The following is a 19,050-nucleotide window of genomic DNA, read 5'->3' as shown; positions in this document are numbered from 1 at the left end:
GTTAAATTTCATAGACAATTATTTTCCTATTGTACTCTAGAAAATCAACAATGCATAAATCAATGAAGTTGCATTAGTAAACCCTACTCTGATAATAACTTTATAGATATAAGATAGCCATTAAATATGAAGTAAAACTATTTTAGTTTCGCAATTATAAATTTTGAATTTTACTTGTGGAAAATTTTCTCTCTGTTACTAAATGTGTATACTCATACAATAACTATGTGAAATATATTTTGTCTCTGATCATTATATTGAATTACACTAATGCAGACCATTAACTATCCTAGCAACAGTACAAGTAGTTTTTATCAACTTCTAACATTGAAACACATGAAAATACATAAATATGATTATGGTATTGGCAGAAACGTTTTAAAGATCGTGAGTACACTTCCAGCATCTAAAGATATTTTGTCAAAAATTATTCTTCCACAGCTGATGACAATTAGAACAGAGCACAACACAAACAATAAATGGTTCACTTACAACGTGCGCAACAATTTCAAAGGTATGCAATATGTTTTGAATATGGTAAGCCAATCCTGTGTCCTTTATGGCACCTGTTACACAACAATCTTTCTGTGTTGTTTAGAATGGTGAAACATCTACACTACATCACTGATACCATCTGCAATCTATTAAATATATCAATCATCCGAATCAGACATAAACCAAGAATTGCTTATATTTGTTTCCTAAAAAAATTGATTCCCATGTTTACTTTTCTAGCTTATGTTCCCAAGAAGGTAATATGATGAGAAAGCTATTAAGATAAAGTCAGATATTCTGATAATTCTGTCAAGTTAACTAAAGTTCAAAATCATTCACTGAGGTCACACTACAATTTTGGGTTTTCACTTGTAAACATAGCATAAAGTCAATCAAAGCATCTGGAATGAACAGTACAATAAAAATTGTGACTAAAGCGTAAGTTCTATAATAACCTTTTAAATGCAAGAAAATGAGAAAATGCACACTGATTAAGGCTGTAACATTTACAGTAACACATTGCAATGTGGATTGCCAAGGCATACAGTATCAAGGTAACTCATGATTTGTTACACCAGGTTTTTATTAAATCTATATAGCATTTACATATACTAGTCTTTCTATCAGAATGGACTGTCAAATAAAAATATTCTCTATGACATTATAAGCTTTAAAGAAGTAACAAGTGACAAAAAATCTTGTAACAAGGTAGACTAGTTGACCAAACTACAAATTAATCCTTTCCAAGGCAACTCATCACAAACTCACTCCTCTGAGGATGAAACCACTGTAGCTAAAATGACAAGAAGATGTTACTTGCATGTTTTAATACTCACAATACACATGTTTAATTCATACCAATCCCAGTGGTTTTGCTTATTGTTATTGTGAACAGGGTATTGCGAACTGTCATGTTAACCGTATAATGCAAGAAAAAGTACAAAAACTAACGAAGAAACTTATTACCTTCTCTGATTTTAGTGAACAAAATATTCATTGATGATGAGTTGAATTTAAAATGAAATTCAGTTTTTAAATTACATTAAACTTTGACAAAAATGTCAATCAGATATATTTGACAATCAATTTGACATTTACTTTAAATAATGCATGTAAGTGCACTTTTTAACTATGGTATAGTTTTTTTTATTTTCTTCTTAGCGAAGATTGCTGCTTCTTTTCCCCTTTGTCTTCCACTATTTTTTCACTACGTTTGTTTTCTGATGTTTTACAAATCTCATCTGCCCTAACAATTCTGTTGCCGTGAGAAAGCAGTGTTGCAGTTTTGCTTCAGAGCCAGGTGGCTTTGGAAAGAACCTATCTGCCAGGTCTCTTCTGTCAGCTTCCAGAAGAGCTGACCTGAGTACAGCTTCTGTACATGTGTTTGTCCCATTACTTTTCTTCCAATACCATAACATCTGCAAGGTATAAATATCATATATTAACATTATCATATATTAACATTCAAGGTTAGCAAAATATTAATTCAAAATCAATGTATGAATATGCCTCAGTAAACCATTTACAATTTTAAAATATTACAAAACATTACAATTTATCAAAAACCATGTATGCAGATCTAGTACACCATTTCAATTTTAAAGCATTTTACAAAACATTGAAATTTATCAAAAACAGACGGTTGAATGATTGACCCCTTTTGTAGGCATAGCATCACGCACCAATATAATGAACCTGATTACATAACCAATACTCAAATTTCTAATTTAGTCTCAGCTATAGTTGCATACTCAAAATTAACGTGTGACCTGGTAGCAAATATAGTGCTGCTCCAACTTTGAGATTTGAGATTTGAATAAAATTGACTAAGGTCATCCCTAGGAACCTGCGTATCAAATTTCAAAGCAATCAAACAAGGGCTTTCACAGACGATGATTTTTGGACCAAAAAACAGGAAAATTACCCCAATATACAAATATGCAAATATCACCATGATTTGGACAAAACTGACTGATGTCTACCCGTGTGACCTGCATAAAAAGTTTTCAAACAAATCAAACGGGCTGTTTTTTGACCGAAAAGGTAAAAATTGCCCCTAAATTGCAAATATGCATTTAAAAAGAATTTGTACAAAACTAACTGAGGTCACAACTAGAAACCTGAACGTAAACTTTGACAGTAATCAGATGAGTGGTTTGAGAGATAATTTTTAGTTGAAACTAGGATAAATTGCCCCAAAGAACAAATATGCAAATATCTATGCATTAAAAATAAACATAAATAAGGTCATCCCCAGAAAACTGCATATCGAATTTCGAAGCAATTCAATGAACAGTTTTAAAATATGTGTTTGGATCACAACGAGAATGATTGTCCTCAAAAATACAATATGGTAATTTCACTATATTTTGAAAAAACCTATCTAAGATGTGACTAAGGTTCCTGCATACAAAATAATTAAAGCCATCAGACCACCAGTTTCAGAGAAGAAATCTATTGTTTATGGACAATAGACACACAGATGATGACTGACAATCAGCCAATCTTATAAACTTCATGTTGCTGACAGCAGCACTAAAATCTAACTTTGCTCACTGATAAGGACCAATCTTCTGGCAAATATATATCTGCACATTCAAGGCTTTCTGCATTTATTTACAATTCCAATACAAACATTTACAAATACAGTTTAAAATGTTATGTCTAACTACCTTAAACGCTTGTTCATAGCAGTCATTGGCATTGTTTGCAGTTATTCTCTCCACTTCTGCTTCATGAACATGAAGGCAGCGAGCGATTATTTTCCAATTACATCCAATTGCACGAGCAATGTTGTGAAGGGTGTCATCCTCAACAGGCACTGAATAAATAAACAAACAAAAATTGCCATGTAAAGTTACTGAATTATAACAAAATTATCTATAATACGCCAACAAAATGAAAAAGTACTAAAAGATTAAATGGTGTATATTTACCTATTCAAATGAAGCAACTGAAGCTATGATAATTATCTTAGAGAAAATGTTTTGCTTTGGCAATGCCTGCCTTCATATCTGGTTGTTATAGACAAAGAATCTCCTTCAGTGTACACGCAAATAATGATCTAATCAATAGACAAGTAGAACAGATGGATTTATTTATTTTAATTGATCACAAGGTGTAATGAAACAAATTGTTTCATATCTGCTAAAAACATTTAAACCTGAACATGTTAGCAGAGCTTACTTTCAATGACGTCATATAGTAGTCATAACTATTTGAAAACAAATAATTGTCAAAATTGTCGCCAGATTTTCCAGAAACTACGAGTAAAAGATTGATGAGATTTATAATTTATGTCTAACAGTAGCTTGGTGAAACTCATAAAAAGCAAAAGCCTGTATGTGTGCTCCAATTGTGAGGCATATTAAAGAACAAATATTAATAGATGGAAGAATATCTGTCTTAATCCCGTCAGTTTTGCTTGTTTTAGTAACCAACCTACAATCGCTATTGGCACTATGGCCATAATATGTTAATATTTACCAGGCTATAAATGACCAAATAGAATAATGATCAGCTTTACATACGGCGCATATTTTTAATCACATACCTAGTTGAACCTCACTTTTCAATTCTTCAGATCTGTATACACATCCTCCTTGTTTTTCTAATCCATTTTGTTTAGAAGACTGCAATGGAGGCATGGCAATATCAGCATACTTATTAGATATCATGCCGCTCTTCACCCAAGGTGGTGATTTATGTTTTGAAGCATCAACATTGCTTGATTTCACATCTATGCTTATAGGTCTTTTATCTTCTTCAGTAGACTTCATTGTCTTACTGACAGGTATGTCTGTGTCTGTGACGCCAATTAATGTCTTCTGTATGGCAATGTCTGTCTCAGATTGATGGCTATCCAATGACTTATCAGTGAATTCTGGAATACCTTCAAATCCTACACTTCTTATCCCATCTTGTGCTGGTGATTGCATATATGTACCTTCCGCAAATGTTTCCTGTTGTTCTCCTTGAAAATATTGGTGTTTTTCACCAGACTGTGCCTTATTTTTTCCGTTTGGATACAAGGTTTGATCCAAGAAATATTGAGATTCTAATCTTGACTCTGATTCCCAAACACTTTCATCACAGACACTCGATGTAGAGAGTGTTCCATCACTAGGATTATTTTTCACCTTCTTCTTTCTTCGCCTGCACATCTTGTACCAAAGCTTTTTAATAGTTTTCGTTTGGTTCTTTAAATGATGGATTGAAATCTGTGGTTTCACTAGGAAAGCTTCGCTGTGATGTAATATCAGGCTGTTTGTAGCTTTGTGCGCAATACAATGTGGAGTCCTCAGTAGAAGAATCGTCCACAAACTGTGAAGTTTTCTGTGATTTGTTGCCTTTGTCACCAGTACTGATATTTTGTTCATGGAACGCAGAGCTAATGGTGCACAATTTCTTTGTGTTTTGTGTGCTGGTGTCATCTTTCCATGCATACTCTTCTGACCTTTTGGTTTCCTGTGCACATTCATTGTCGATTCTCTGTAATAATGCACCAGTGTTAGGATTATTACAGTGACTGGTTGGATTTGTGTGGCCAGTATATTGATCTGTACCAGTATATTTGGATTCCTTGCAGTTGACTTTATTGGAAACTTTCTTTTTCACATTCTCAGAATGATTATTCAGTCTGGTCTCATTTTGATTGCTGGGCGTCTCTGTTAAAGAACAGTTCCGACAATCAGTGCCTGTGCCTTCACCTATTCCTTTGAAATTTTCAGCCTTTTGACTTTGAAGATAAGCCATAGTATCATTGCAAGAGTGTAAAAAATTTCCATTTAGTGGTATATCGTTACTACTTGCTAAGGCCCTTCTTTGCTCTGGTGAATCAACCTGTTTTTGTTTTGACGTGGTGATCTCTTTTTCTGGTCCAACATTATTATTCTTACAGTCTTGTCAGACACACTTCGTAATGTGACAGTTCTTTTACTGTTGTCTGCAGTTGCTTGACTGATCATAGGGTTTTCGCTTGTCTGAGTGTCAATATCTGTCTCAGAATGGCCTCTGAAACCAGCTGCTATCCACTTCTTTTCACCAATGCACTTCTGAATGAACTTACTGGTGCTAGTTCCATGACAACCTATACTTCTTGTACTTACATCATCTCTATTCTTCTCATGAATCTTGGTCAAAGTTGAACTAAGAGAAGTGATTTGGTTGCTTTGCCATTGGCAAACCGCACTTTTGCTGGTTGCCTGGCAGTGAGTGTTTGATTCATGGCAAACAAGTCTGGTCTCTGAAGTTGTTTTGCTGTCATTCGGTTTCTGAACATGATGACTTGTGATTCCTTCATGCTCCCCATTCTCTAAACAACATGGATACTTTGTCTTTTTTTCACAACTTTAGTTTTCACAAGAGTAGATTGCAGGGCTGAGGAGGAATAGTTACTTTGATGTGACTGTTTACTTTGTATAACCTGCGCTGCATGACATTTACAGTTTTCCTCAGAGTTGAAGCAGTCTTCTTTGTTACAGGTGTGGTTACTTTCAACTTTTCCACCAATGAGTTTGTTGGAGACATCTAGCTTTTTATTTGTACCCATTATGTTCCTTTTCAGTTCTATCGTCTTTGTCTGGTACAGCACTTGCTGGCTCATATGTGGATTCATTTACAAACTTCTCATTGTTACTTTGAAACTGCACAGATTGATTAATTTGTGGACTTGTATTACCATTCCCACTTGCCTCACTGTCTGCAATCCTCCCATTGTGTAGTACAGCTAACTGATTTACCAGACTTCTGCATGTTCCTCTGTCACCTCCTGTGCCACCATGAATTCTTTCTTCAGCAGCCATCTTTTCATTCGATGTTTCCGAATGAGACACACCCTTAGCGCATATTTGACTCAACTGTTCAGGCAGTTGGGCAGTGTGATTGTTGCTGGCTGTCTTGCAGTTATTGCATGACTCATGACAAGCAAGTCTGGGCTCTAAAATAGTTTTGCTGTCATTTTGGTTCTTAATATGATGACTGATGGCTTCTTCCTGCTGCTTATTCTCTAAACAATCATGGATACATTGTCTCTCATTTACAAGTTTAAATTGCAGGGCTGTGGAAGAATAGTTACTTTGATGTGACTGTGTACTCTGTATAACCTGCGCCACACGACTTTTACAGTTTTCCTCAGAGTTGATGTAGTCTTCTTTGTTACAGATGTGGTTACTTTCAATCTGTCCATCAATGGGTTGGTTGGAGACATCTAGCTCTGTATTTGTAACATGGTGCTCCTTTTCAGGTCTATTGCCTTTGTGTGTTACAGCACTTGCTGGCGTGTGTATGGATTCATTTACAGACTTCGCATTGCTACTTTGAAACTGCACAGGTTGGTTAATTTGTAAAACTGTATTAGCATTCCCACTTGCCTCACTCTCTGCAATCCTCCCACTGTGTACAGCTAACTGATTAACCAGACTTCTGCAAGTTTCTGTATCTCCCCCTGCGCCATGAATCAGTTTTCCATCAGCCATCTTTTCATTTGATGTTTGCAGCTGTGACACTCCCTTAGCACATATTGACTCAACTCTTCAGGCAGTTGAGCAGTGTGATTGTTGCTGGCTGCCTTGCAGTTATTGCATGACTCATGGCAAGCAAGTCTTGTCTCTAAAATAGTTTTGCTGTCATACTGGTTTTGAACATGATGGCTGGTGATTACTTCATGCTCCTTGTTCTCTAAACCAACATGGATACACTGTCTTGTTTTCACAAGTGTAGATTGCAGGGCTGTAGAGGAATAGTTACTTTGATTGTGACTGTGTACTCTGTATAACCTGCGCCACATGACTTTTACAGTTTTCCTCAGAGTTATTGTAGTCTTCTTGTTACAGATGTGGTTACTTTCAAATATTTCATCAATTGGGAGATTGGAGATATCTAGCTTTGTATTTGTACCATTATGTTCCTTTTCAGGTCTATTGTCTTTGTCTGGTACAGCACTTGCTGGCTTATGTGAGGATTCATTTACAAACTTCCTATTGTTACTTTGAAACTGCACAGGTTGGTTAATTTGTAAAACTGTATTAGCATTCCCCCATGACTCACTCTCTGCAATCCTCCCACTGTGTACAACCGACTGATTTACCAGACTTTTGCATGTTTCTCTATCTCCCCTTTGCCATGAATCACTTCGCCATCAGCCATCTTTTCATTTGCTGTTTGCAGCTGTGACACTCCCTTAGCGCATATTTGACTTAACTCTTCAGGCATTTGGGCAGTGTGATTGTTGCTGGCTGTCTTGCAGTTATTGCATGACTCATGGCAAGCAAGTCTGGGCTCTAAAATAGTTTTGCTGTCATACTGGTTTTGAACATGATGGCTGGTGGTTACTTCATGCTCCTTGTTCTCTAAACCAACATGGATACACTGTCTTATTTTCACAAGTGTAGATTGCAGGGCTGTGGAGAAATAGTTACTTTGATGTGACTGCGTACTCTGTAGAACCTGCGCCATATGACTTTTACAGTTTTCCTCAGAGTTGATGTAGTCTTCTTTGTTACAGGTGTGGTTACTTTCAACCTGTCCATCTATTGATTGGTTGGAGACTTCTAGCTCTGTACTTGTACCATTATGCTCCTTTTCAGGTCTAATGCCTTTGTCCATTACAGCACTTGCTGGCTTATGTGTGGATTCATTTACAGACTTCACATTGCTACTTTCAAACTGCACAGATTGGTTAATCAGTGGACTTGTATTACCATTCCCACTTGCCTCACTGTCTGTAATCCTCCCACAGTGTGCAACAGACTGAGTTACCAGACTCCTGCATGTTCCTCTGTCTCCTCCCAAGCTACCATGAATCATTTCTCCATCCGCCATCTTTTCTTTAGATTTTTCCCACTGAGACCACCCTTAGCGCATTTTTGACTCAAATGTTCAAGCATCTCATCTGAGTGACTATGAGAATGGCCATCACACTCATGAGGTAGCTCAGAGGGCATCTGCTGGCTATGTTCCATCACTGCTTTCTTCCCCATCACACTGGATTCCATCTGATGACACTGCATGGTATATCCTGTGTGTTGCTCGATGCCATTTTTGTATGTGTGTCGCTGTGGCTGAAGTTTTCAGATTCAGACATGTCTTCAACAACATATGACTGCAGAAGAAGGTGTTCAGAAGCCATCAAACTCTGTGGCTTAGCCAGTTTGTTGTATCTCATTTGATCTGATGACTCTTCATCAGTACATGGATTAGGGCAATCCATTTGGAATTTGTCAGGGGATGCATGTATTGCAGAAGAACCTCTGCTTGAAAGAATGTATATCCTGGGGTTTCAGATCCCTCATTTTTGCCTTGGCACTTCTCAGAATCTCCTGTCTGTTTGATTTTGCCTTGGTGCTTACTTGTCTCTGTATCCTCTATGTCACTACAAGAGTCACTGTTAGTGTCAGAAGATAATCCATTTTCACTTGAAAATCCAGAGTCATCGGATGACATTGCTGATTTAACCTTCGTTGATGGTAATTGGCTTCCAGAAAGAATTTCGTTATTTCTACCGGGGAGGCAAGATACAGGGATATTGGATACTGAAAGGTTTCCATAGTCAGCTACATGAATATGTTTAGGTTCTCTAAACTCGTAGTCACTACTGTCTTCAGAATCCACAGAACAATTGTCACTCTCCTCGCTAGTTAAACCTGCAGGCAAGCGAGATCCTAAATACCTGACTCTGTATCCTTTAAACTTCTGTAACCTATTGTAGTGCCTGCTGGGGGTAACATGTGTGCAACACTTTGAAGGCTCTACTGTCTGAGTCTCTGTCCCTTTTGACTCTCATGCCTTGTGTTTCTCCTGCTAGGGTTCCCTTCTTATTTTCGGGACTACAGAGCTTGGCAATACCATTAGTAGATATACCTGTGAATTACAATATACAATTTCCATACATGTATGTCAATGCCAGCTTTTCTTATCTGCGAACGTGATTATAAACCATTTCAAATTAACATTAATGATTTTGAATAACCCCCTCTTTAAGAAAGTATGATGTTTGTAAACAGCAATTTAACTGGAAAATTTCACGCCTATTGGTATAATGTGTATATATTTAGGATGTGTTTAAATTACTGAAACCATTTCCCTATGCATACATTTACAAAACGTACATTTAAGATTGGGACAATACACAATGACAGCATTCTAATATTAACAACTGAGGGAAAGTAGTTAGTTTGAAAATGTCTAAAAATAGTATAATCAAATGAAATTCCTCTCGAAAAATATCTGAAGAACAATTTAAAGAAAAATAAGAAGCAGTGTATTGTTTATATACCAGAGATTGCTTTCAAGATTTAACGGTTTACTACAAAATTATATGGTGAATTGTAATTGACTTAATCATGATTTTCTTTATCGCTATTGAATTGCTACAGGAAAGAAAAAGCAATGATGGCTTGATGTTGCTTAATTTGCATAACTGTCGTTTGAATTAAGTCCACTATAGTTCACTTTGAATTAAGTGCCTTGTAGTTAACAAGCTATTTGCAATATGAATCTGTAAAATGAGGGTTCAGTTCATTCTAACAGCTATAAACCTAAGCGTCACAAGATGGTGATGCAATTCTAATTAAGCTTAGTCAACTTAAAGGATGTGCAGAAATATCATTTAAATTATTAAATTTATTTACTGACTTCCTTACCTTGAACATAGTGATTACTTTGTTTAATGCCCGCCTGAGATGTGAATGGTGAATTTGATATATCAGGAGCTGAAACAAGAAAGGTACCATTTATACTTTATTCATTGCACGATGTACTAGTGTGATTTATGAATGTTCCACTGTTGATAACATGCCATTATCATGTCATTCTAAAATCTTTATGATCTTTGGCTTAGAAAATATTCCTGATATGTTGAACATTGTGAAAAGAGACAAAACGTAACAGAACTTTGGCTTTGAGGAATACCCCGTCATTAATTCGTAGATATCAAGCAATTTTCCTCCTGTTCTTAATCATGTGCTTTTCATAACACGATCATTGGTTTTAGAGTAAATACCGGTAGTAAGTTGAATCTGGTCTCTTAAACAAACAAGTCAATGACAATAACACAGTCCCCACTGGTAATTGGGAATTTGAAGTAACTAAAGTGAAGTCAATATGATGCACATGAAAAAAAGAAATGAGGGTACCAAAGACCTGTCTGTGACTGATGCCCATATTGTATTCTATTGTAAACAAGTAGATATAAGTAGGAATGGCATAGGGTTGTGTCCTTTTACCAAGTTGGCTTGAATAAGGTATGTTATGTACTGGCTCTTGAAATGTGTCAAAAGTCTTGAAACTAATTTGCAAGAAATTGGTCAAGACATGTCTGAGTAACGGCTCTTGAATTGACATGAAAAATTCTGAACGCCAGATTATAACCAACTGTTCATTACAGAAACGACTTATATAATTAGCTATTGACAATACTACCGTAAATATCTTTCTTGACTGTTAAATCTTTACATGATCAACATGTTTAGCAAGTGTTATCAGATTTAGTGCATTCATTCAGGAAAAGATAGCTAATTACAAGCATTCTTTCCCTGTCTGAAAGTCAAGAATTGGTTAAAAGCATTCTGGTGATAAAGTAAAGGAAATCTAGCCTGCCAGCCTACTTACAAATGGTACTTTAAACATGTCACATCAATTAATTGACATGATACCGATAAACGTATTTGTACACTGTCATAACAATGTGAAATCAACCGCATTACATTAAATTTGATGGAGTATTTCTGGACATATCAACCTTACTATGAAAATTCATGAAATATGCAAATCAGCAGGTAACTGACGTCATTCTGTTAATTTCTTTGCATACTATTAGAACATTGTGAGATCGATCTCTGTGCCAAATTTCGTCAACCTTGCTTTAGTATTTCTTGACATATCACACTAATTAACAAACTTTTGAAAAAATATTGAAATTAGCAGCTAATGCAAAGAAATGACACGGAGACAAAGGTTAGACCAAAATCCAGGGGTGATGGCGTCGTCATCACCCTTCCCCTGAGGCCACTTGATGATTTGTATGGCCTCAGGGGAGGGTGGCATGTTACCAGTGAATGCACATACTGCCATGGCGTGGGAGTCGAGGCATCATAGTGGCCTAGAAGGTGGTATGGGGTCCCTCACTGTATGCAACCGCACATCAGGCAACGTGCTACCGGGCACCCACTTGGGTCCATTACAGTACCAACCCGATGGAACTTTATTGAGTTTAAGTTGTCCAAATATGAAAAACAAAGTTACAGTTCTCTTTATTTGTGAGCTGCTAGCCTGCAGCGATGTTGCATTTGTATATGTTGTTTCTTTGATGGTGGAGGATGGGTGGGAGTTTCACAATGTGGACTCGCTCGTGGTAGGGGCTCGAGTGGCGGAGCGTGGCCTTGAGCTACCGATATGTGCGAGTGGTTGATGACTCATAAGATATAACGCAAGATATTAGATAGCAATGAATGAGGGAAGGGAGCAGGAATGGATCGTGTTACGTCTAGAATAAATATAGTGCGTGATAAGCTCAGGAAATTCACTATGATGACAGAAATATGTTGTCTTGACGCAGAGACTGTTTTCTGTGGAGTTTTTGCAGAGCTCAACGTTCATACGTGTTACCACGTTCACGGTTTTGTCAGACCCCCTCACATAAAGTTACTCTTAAACAAAGGTTTCTATTAGTACCGTAGATGTAACTTATCACCAAATGAGGTTAATAAACAATTTTTCATCTTTACACACCTTGATGAACTGTGAGTTACTCACCATAAAAGAGTCTTCCATGTGCCCTGATGCTCTCTATACAAGATATTTGTCCGTCTTGGGTTGTCATGTACACAGTTAAGATGTTGTCAGTCCTCACTAGGCGATTGTCTGTTACCTTTGCATATAGCATTGCATTTGCAGGAAAATTGTAGTCACTAGTAACTTCACATCATCCAGGACATCGCCGGTGATTGGTGAAATCAGTGTAATCTGCGCCAAATCGACTTTTACCTTCTTTGCTGTCAACTCTCTCACGATGCTAGCAGTGGCTCTTGTAGTATCATTCACTGGTACACTAAAGGGATTTTCATTGGCCGTTCTGATTCTGAAAACATTCTTGTTTTCGTAGACTATCAGCTTTAGTTTCAAAATTTGGGGACGTCTGGTTCTGACTAAATAGCTGCCGAGAACATGTTCATCCCGTAGATTAATCTCACCAGAATCTCTAATTTACTATCAAACTCTGTTTTGATATCTCAGCACCAGTAACATAATTTATTTTTGCTTTCAGTTCCAACACTTTTGTGGTTTTAAACATCTCGAGTTCAACTATTTCCTTTCCTTCGGTTGATATCTTAATGTCTAGCAAAGTTTTTTTCTCTACCAAATCTTTTTCTCAGGAAACCCTTTACATTTCTGCAAGAAAATGCCCTTCTTGAGAAGAACAGAATTCATGCTTAATCTTTGTAGATGTTTTGCTATTCCCATGTTTTCCTCCACTAGCTCCATGATGTCTTCTACTTTACAATTCTCAGAATTGACAAAAACAGTGAGGCTGCTCTGAGATTGAAATTCTCTCAGTGTAATTGGATTGTATGAAGGTTTTGCAACAAAAACGGTTATGGTGTCACGGTCAAACAATTCATTTTCAATATATTCATCAGAACAGCAACATTCGTCTACTGTGCATTCATCTGACAACTCTTTGTTTCCAAGATACAGACTAGGCAATTCTGAGATTTCGGGAAATGTTTCAAACAGTAAATCTTTAAGGTGTGCAATATCCATATCTTTGACAACAATCCACTTAGCTAAGGTCTTTTTGCACGAACACACAGAAGAACCTTCACTAGTGTTCATAATTAGTTTGAAAGTCATTCGGTAACAAACGAATGTGTTTACCAACATGGTAATTGAATGCTCTCTTTCTCTAAAAATGACTTACTTTCGTCTATATATTCATCACTTCCTGACAACTTATATTTTTTCTTAAGATATCGATCATGGGGTTCTGATACAATATCCCTGATTTTTTGCTTCCCTTCACTGATTTCCTCAGCTATTAACACACAATCATAGCTTTCTTCTGTGTGATCCCTTGAGATGAATATTGGAAGATGGTTCTTCAGTTCATACTTTCTTACAACACAAAATAACAGGAAAGTCTTTGTTTCATTGACATTGCTTTCAGTTAGCTGAGTGCAAAACTCATTATATATTACCAAGTCATCTTTCTTTACGATATTTTTCTCCCTGTAAGCATTACCCCTTATTACTGGTCCATCGCAGGTGAGATTGCTTTTGCTGTTCAGGTATATATAGTGCTGGCTCTGTCTCATTAATGTATTATTACGTTCAGTAATTATTGCCTTTTTTAAACTGTCTAATGTTACTGCATCTTTTTTATCAAGTTTTATAGTGGAAGTTTCTCTTTTGCGAAGACAACCTTTTACAGCAATATTGGCATCATATCGAGAATATCCAAGAAAGGAGAACAAAACCACGTTAAGTTGGTTACTCTCATCAACACATTTTTCATCCATAATGACAATTTATGATCGTACTCTATGATTAAATATGCTATAGTATATTTGGTTTATGTTTTGAGTAATGGGTTTTAAAAAAAACTATTGTGACTTTTCTGCATCAACAGTATACAAGCAAGTACTTTTACAGGTTACAAAAAATCAAAACAATTCCTAATGGTTTTATTTTGCTATTACTCAAAACTGGTATGTAAAGTGTACCAACGAAATACTGCCACAGAAATTGAGCCACTACTACTTATCGGTACCCTGTACCTGTGAAGTAAAAGAAAGATCTCATCAATTAGTAGCCCTGCTTCAATCAAGGCTAAGGAACAGTGGATTTTACTGGGCTTCAATTTGAACAATTTTATGCTTCGATTTTTTCCTGTAGATAGTGAGTCGATTGCAGTATCCTGAAGTAAGCATGCTAGACCTCAAAACCATGGACCTGGACACCGAAAAATGTGAGGTTTATTTAAAGTCTAAAACTGATGAACACTACACAGAGTGCTTTTTACTGTTTTTTACTATTTTTTTCATTCTAAGTCAAAATTTGTTTTAGGCTCCCATCGTTTGATGAACATTTGTAACGTGAAAAAATGCCTGATGATTAGTTAATGAGGTTTTGGTTTTCTTTTTCAACATTTGAACATAAGGGTACAAGGTCAAAAGTTTGAAGTCTGCAATGTGCAGAGCAGAGGGGCATAAGGCGTTATTAGTATATGGTAAGAGTGTGAAAATAGCCTCAATGACACTAACGGCTCACATTTGGTCACATTTGGACAGCCGGAGTGAGTGTATGTACGATATATATTAGCTGCTATGAACCTTTGTCAGGACGATATCACAGTAAGATGCATTTGAACACATGTTGCACAAGTTACGTCCATCAAAGTACGAAATGGTTTGCAACTGTTGTAACATCAACACAAACTTATACTAGACCATGCAGCCTAGTATATCAAAATCCGGGGGTGCACTTCCATAACTTGCCCATATGTATACGTGCCACCCAATCGGCTGGGTATTTCAGCATCTTGGTCTAAAATGGGGGTATCAATTTCACTTTAAACAAGGGTCTAAAATGTGGTCGATTTTTGAGTGCCAATTTGTGAGACACAAACAATGTTTTTCAACTGTCCGTTCCCGTCTTGCTTACTAGCCACGACCTGGCTCTGCGCTGCACGCAATAGGCATCGATATCTTTTTTTCTTTGGCAGGGGAACCGTGAAAGAGACCTCCTAGCTTTAGCCAAAGTAAATCCTAACTTGGTTTTAAAACAACGTCACTGATTGGTCAGAACTCCACATACGGAAGATTTTAGGCCGATAGAAAACATCCAAACAAAGTGGCTCTACTACTCCTAGTATTTATTGTGACAGCTTGGCCATGGCCGCATGAGCAAGTTCTTCAACGACGAATGGCTGGACTTCTTGTGGTTCGGAATTTAAAAAACACCAGTCAGTCTGTAACCGGTGATAACTGATAATTTTCAGAAGCTGGACCAAAATTTGATTGTAGTGAAATATATGTTCATTTGCCAAAGATTTTAGCATTTCCAAAATGTTTTGTTGGCAATTCATGGCTTGGTCAGCCACACTGTAAAGCAGTAGGTATTGCCGGTAACCTGGTCATGCAAACACTTGATTTTTACCCTATAACATTTCAACGCTATGATTTTTGATCTGGGTCGAAGGTCACAAAGGTCTAAAATGAGGTCCTAAAATAACAAAGCTTTAGGTTTAAAATGGGCCCTGCATTTTGTGAACACCCCCGATCAAAATTAGTGATACATTCTATCATAACGAAGTAAAGGTGAGCTCTTGTAATATTATATTGCATGGAATTAATGTTGATAATATTTGGTCCCTCTACTGTCTATGGCTGCACGATCGAAGACATTCTTTAGGGCTGCCACAGTTAACAATGGTGACATGTGCCAAACTGCAACCCAGTTAAACCAGCATTGGGGTATCATAGGTAAATGGGGAAATTTTCAAACAAACCTACCGGTGAATCTACCAAGGCATCAGGTATGTACATCTGTTTTAAATCCCTTCAAAAAACCAAATTTCAAAGCATCAAACGTGGGAATTTTGTAGAAGCCATTATTTGACTTACACATACAAACAATTCCATAAATACATATTTTGACAATGGAAAGTAACAAAAATCTTGCAAACCAAATTCCAAAGCAATTTCAGCTTTTTATAAATATTAAAATTGTAATATTTACATGCACAGATAAAATATTTGGCTTGCTGGATTAAGCAGAAAAGTTTGTGGTCTATGGGAATGACATTTTTTGTGTGCATATGTCATCCAGCATACCTGTAAATGAAAAGTTGTTTGTTTACAACATTTCTTCTTTTAAACACAACATATACAGATATATTCATTTTTGTGAAAACTGTGTGTCAGCTGCACTTGTTAAATATGAACAAACTTCTGTCTTCAAATTCGTTAATAGAAATTATACAAATTTCATCATCATTTTGATGTATGATAATTAGATGATCCTTAAAGGCGCCCTTCTCAATCCCAGGTTCTCGCATTAGCAAACGTGTCAACAGCCCATTAACAGTTTGTCATTCTTTTGTTTTCCATTGAATATTTTATCAAGTACATAATATTTATATTAGATAAATCTGATAATTGAGTGGGGGCTTTAAGAACTTAAAATCAAAACTTTATACCTATCTGACGAGTGATGTTCTCAAAAAAAAGACTTTTGATCAAAAACTGCGAAACAATCAAAAATACATATTTACCAATTTTATGCTATTCGACCAAAATATCTCATACATTGTGCCTACCAACATATTCACAAAATATCAATTTATCTCTCTCATCAATATAACTATTGCAGTTTATGAAAAATCATTTTTCTTTATTCTGCTATCCTTATCTACAAGATTCAATTCTGTTAATGCTAACCATCTAAGCATTCCACATATCGAAGCTGTTCAGATTTGATGTGGATTTTTTTTAGTTATGAGCTCCACGAGTCAATCATCCAGCAATGTTGTTAAATTGTTGACAAATGTTATATATTTCAGGCACAGTGTAAACTTTCCTCGATTTTCCATGAACATGATGACTTTGACTGAAGTACATAAAACAAATGTTTATGTTTTGCCAATACACCAAATACATCAACATACCACTTTAAACTCAGAAACCCTAACAGGAAAAGTACACATTGTTTTCTTCCAGTACAACAGCTGCATCCACTTTCGGAACAACTTACAAAACTTACCTACACAAGGATGTTGACATTGAAATCAACATAAGAATTTTAACTCTGATATACTTGACTATCCTTTCAAATTCTGACCTAACTTGACATCTTCCATTGAGATATACTGCTCTGTTAGTTGTGTGCACAAAGACTTCAGGGATGGATCATATAAATCCTTGGGGCAGGGTTTGGAAGATTTGATGAGGTAGCATATTTTTACCTGGTCCGTTGAACATCTTTTTTTCCCCACTCCTCCAACTTTTCTTTTTGTCAAGCCTTCTCTGGCTCTTTTTATTGACATTTGCTGGAAATCGTTTTTCTCAAAATCTTCTAGAACCCCAGAATATCACATTGTCCATCCCTTGATATTGATCTTGTTTTATATAAAGGAATACAATGGCCAGATGGCAGGAAGTGTGAAAAAAGCTTATAGAGCTATTTAAAACCTTGATACTTTTAAACATTGAAAACCTTATGGAATATATTTCGCTTGAGACCAAACCTGCTAAAATCACACTCAGCTTTGCTTTCTCATGATTTTTTTTCTGCATTTCAACACCAAATACAGTTTACCATATCAAATGCTTACTAAATCACCACATTATGTACTCTAACTTCCTGTAGGTATAAAATCGCCAAAAATAAGAAAATCTTTCTCAATATTTATTAATTTTGTTCATATCAACACAATCTGAATAAGTTATGGTACTACCACTCAATCTTCATGCCCAATTCCAAACCAGATTTGGAGGTGGTCGTTAACTTGTTGTGGAGATATTTTTCACCAAGAATAATAACGAATAATAAACAAAATATTACAATTGTTCATCTCATTCTGACACGGCAATATACGTATGAGAACATTTGTAGGTATTAACAAACCAAAGGTTCAAATCAATACAGCGGACCATATTTGTGATTTTTCTGTCAAAATTAGGAAAAAACTTCACAAAAATACAAAATTGAAGATATTTCTCTGAAAATTTAAAACAGGACCTAGCAGCCGATAGAGCTCCTTTGTATTATGTAGAGAATAACTTTTTGTGATACATGTATTGATGAAGGAGGAAATCTATAGCCCATTCCAGGTCAGCCTGACCAAAACGGAAAAATAGCTGCAAAAATATGTAATTGAAGATTTCATCATAATTTGTACATATTATATCAAGATTATCCTTAGAAACATGTCTACTACAATATCAAAGCTATCAGACAACTAGTTTTTGAAAACAAAGTTTCTGACCAAAAATGATAAAAATTGGCCCCAAAATACGAAATTGCAGATTTTACCAACTTTGGCTTACTCTATTTAACAAAACGTAACGAAACGAAGCAAGATTAAGTATGCCTTCAAGCATTTTAACTTGCAGACTCTTTCATACCACCACTGGTATGTAGTATTTTTTACTTTAACAAATGTTATGAATAAGCTGGATACTAAGTAATTCATACTGGTGTAGCTTATGTAAACATGATAAGTTACATTACCCAGAAACTTCAACAATCAGAGTACACAGAGATCAATTGTGCATTTTTTATCAATATCATCCACACTAATGGACGACGACAGCCGCCGGCCCTGCACTGCTGCAGCTGTCCCCGAGGGACTCATAAGCCTTAAGACTGTATGGCTTTACACTTAAAGTGATCACCATTGCTGACACAGATTACAAAGTGTTTATGTAAAACATCAGAGAGCTTGGCTGATGAAATTAACACTGGGTATTTGAGTTTTCATTGACGGAATGAAAACAACATAAAGTCTATTTCATTCACAAAATAGATTTGAAGCTGAACTAACTGATGCAAATGTCA

General features: G+C 36.2%; 1 protein-coding gene across 2 annotated transcripts in view; it reads right to left on the bottom strand.

Annotated features, from left to right (window-relative positions):
• Positions 1-3,394: 3,394 nt before the first annotated feature.
• LOC139124964 (uncharacterized) overlaps positions 3,395-19,050 on the bottom strand; it is a 33,352-nt gene continuing 17,696 nt past the window's right edge. Inside the window, exons 2-4 of one of the 2 annotated variants that reach the window (XM_070691085.1) lie at positions 12,247-14,267; positions 10,137-10,205; positions 3,395-9,354 (exon numbers count right to left, since the gene is read on the bottom strand). In XM_070691085.1, coding sequence (XP_070547186.1) covers positions 6,033-6,971 — 939 coding nt within the window. In that variant the 5' untranslated portion in view covers positions 6,972-9,354; positions 10,137-10,205; positions 12,247-14,267 and the 3' untranslated portion in view covers positions 3,395-6,032. The remainder of the gene's footprint in view (positions 9,355-10,136; positions 10,206-12,246; positions 14,268-19,050) is intronic. The other variant, XM_070691086.1, reaches the window with a different exon arrangement.

Source organism: Ptychodera flava (assembly GCF_041260155.1).
Source record: "Ptychodera flava strain L36383 chromosome 23 unlocalized genomic scaffold, AS_Pfla_20210202 Scaffold_24__1_contigs__length_23054250_pilon, whole genome shotgun sequence".
Classification (NCBI taxonomy): domain Eukaryota; kingdom Metazoa; phylum Hemichordata; class Enteropneusta; family Ptychoderidae; genus Ptychodera; species Ptychodera flava.
Note: the sequence above shows the minus strand (reverse complement) of the source record. Positions and strands in the feature narration are given on the sequence as shown.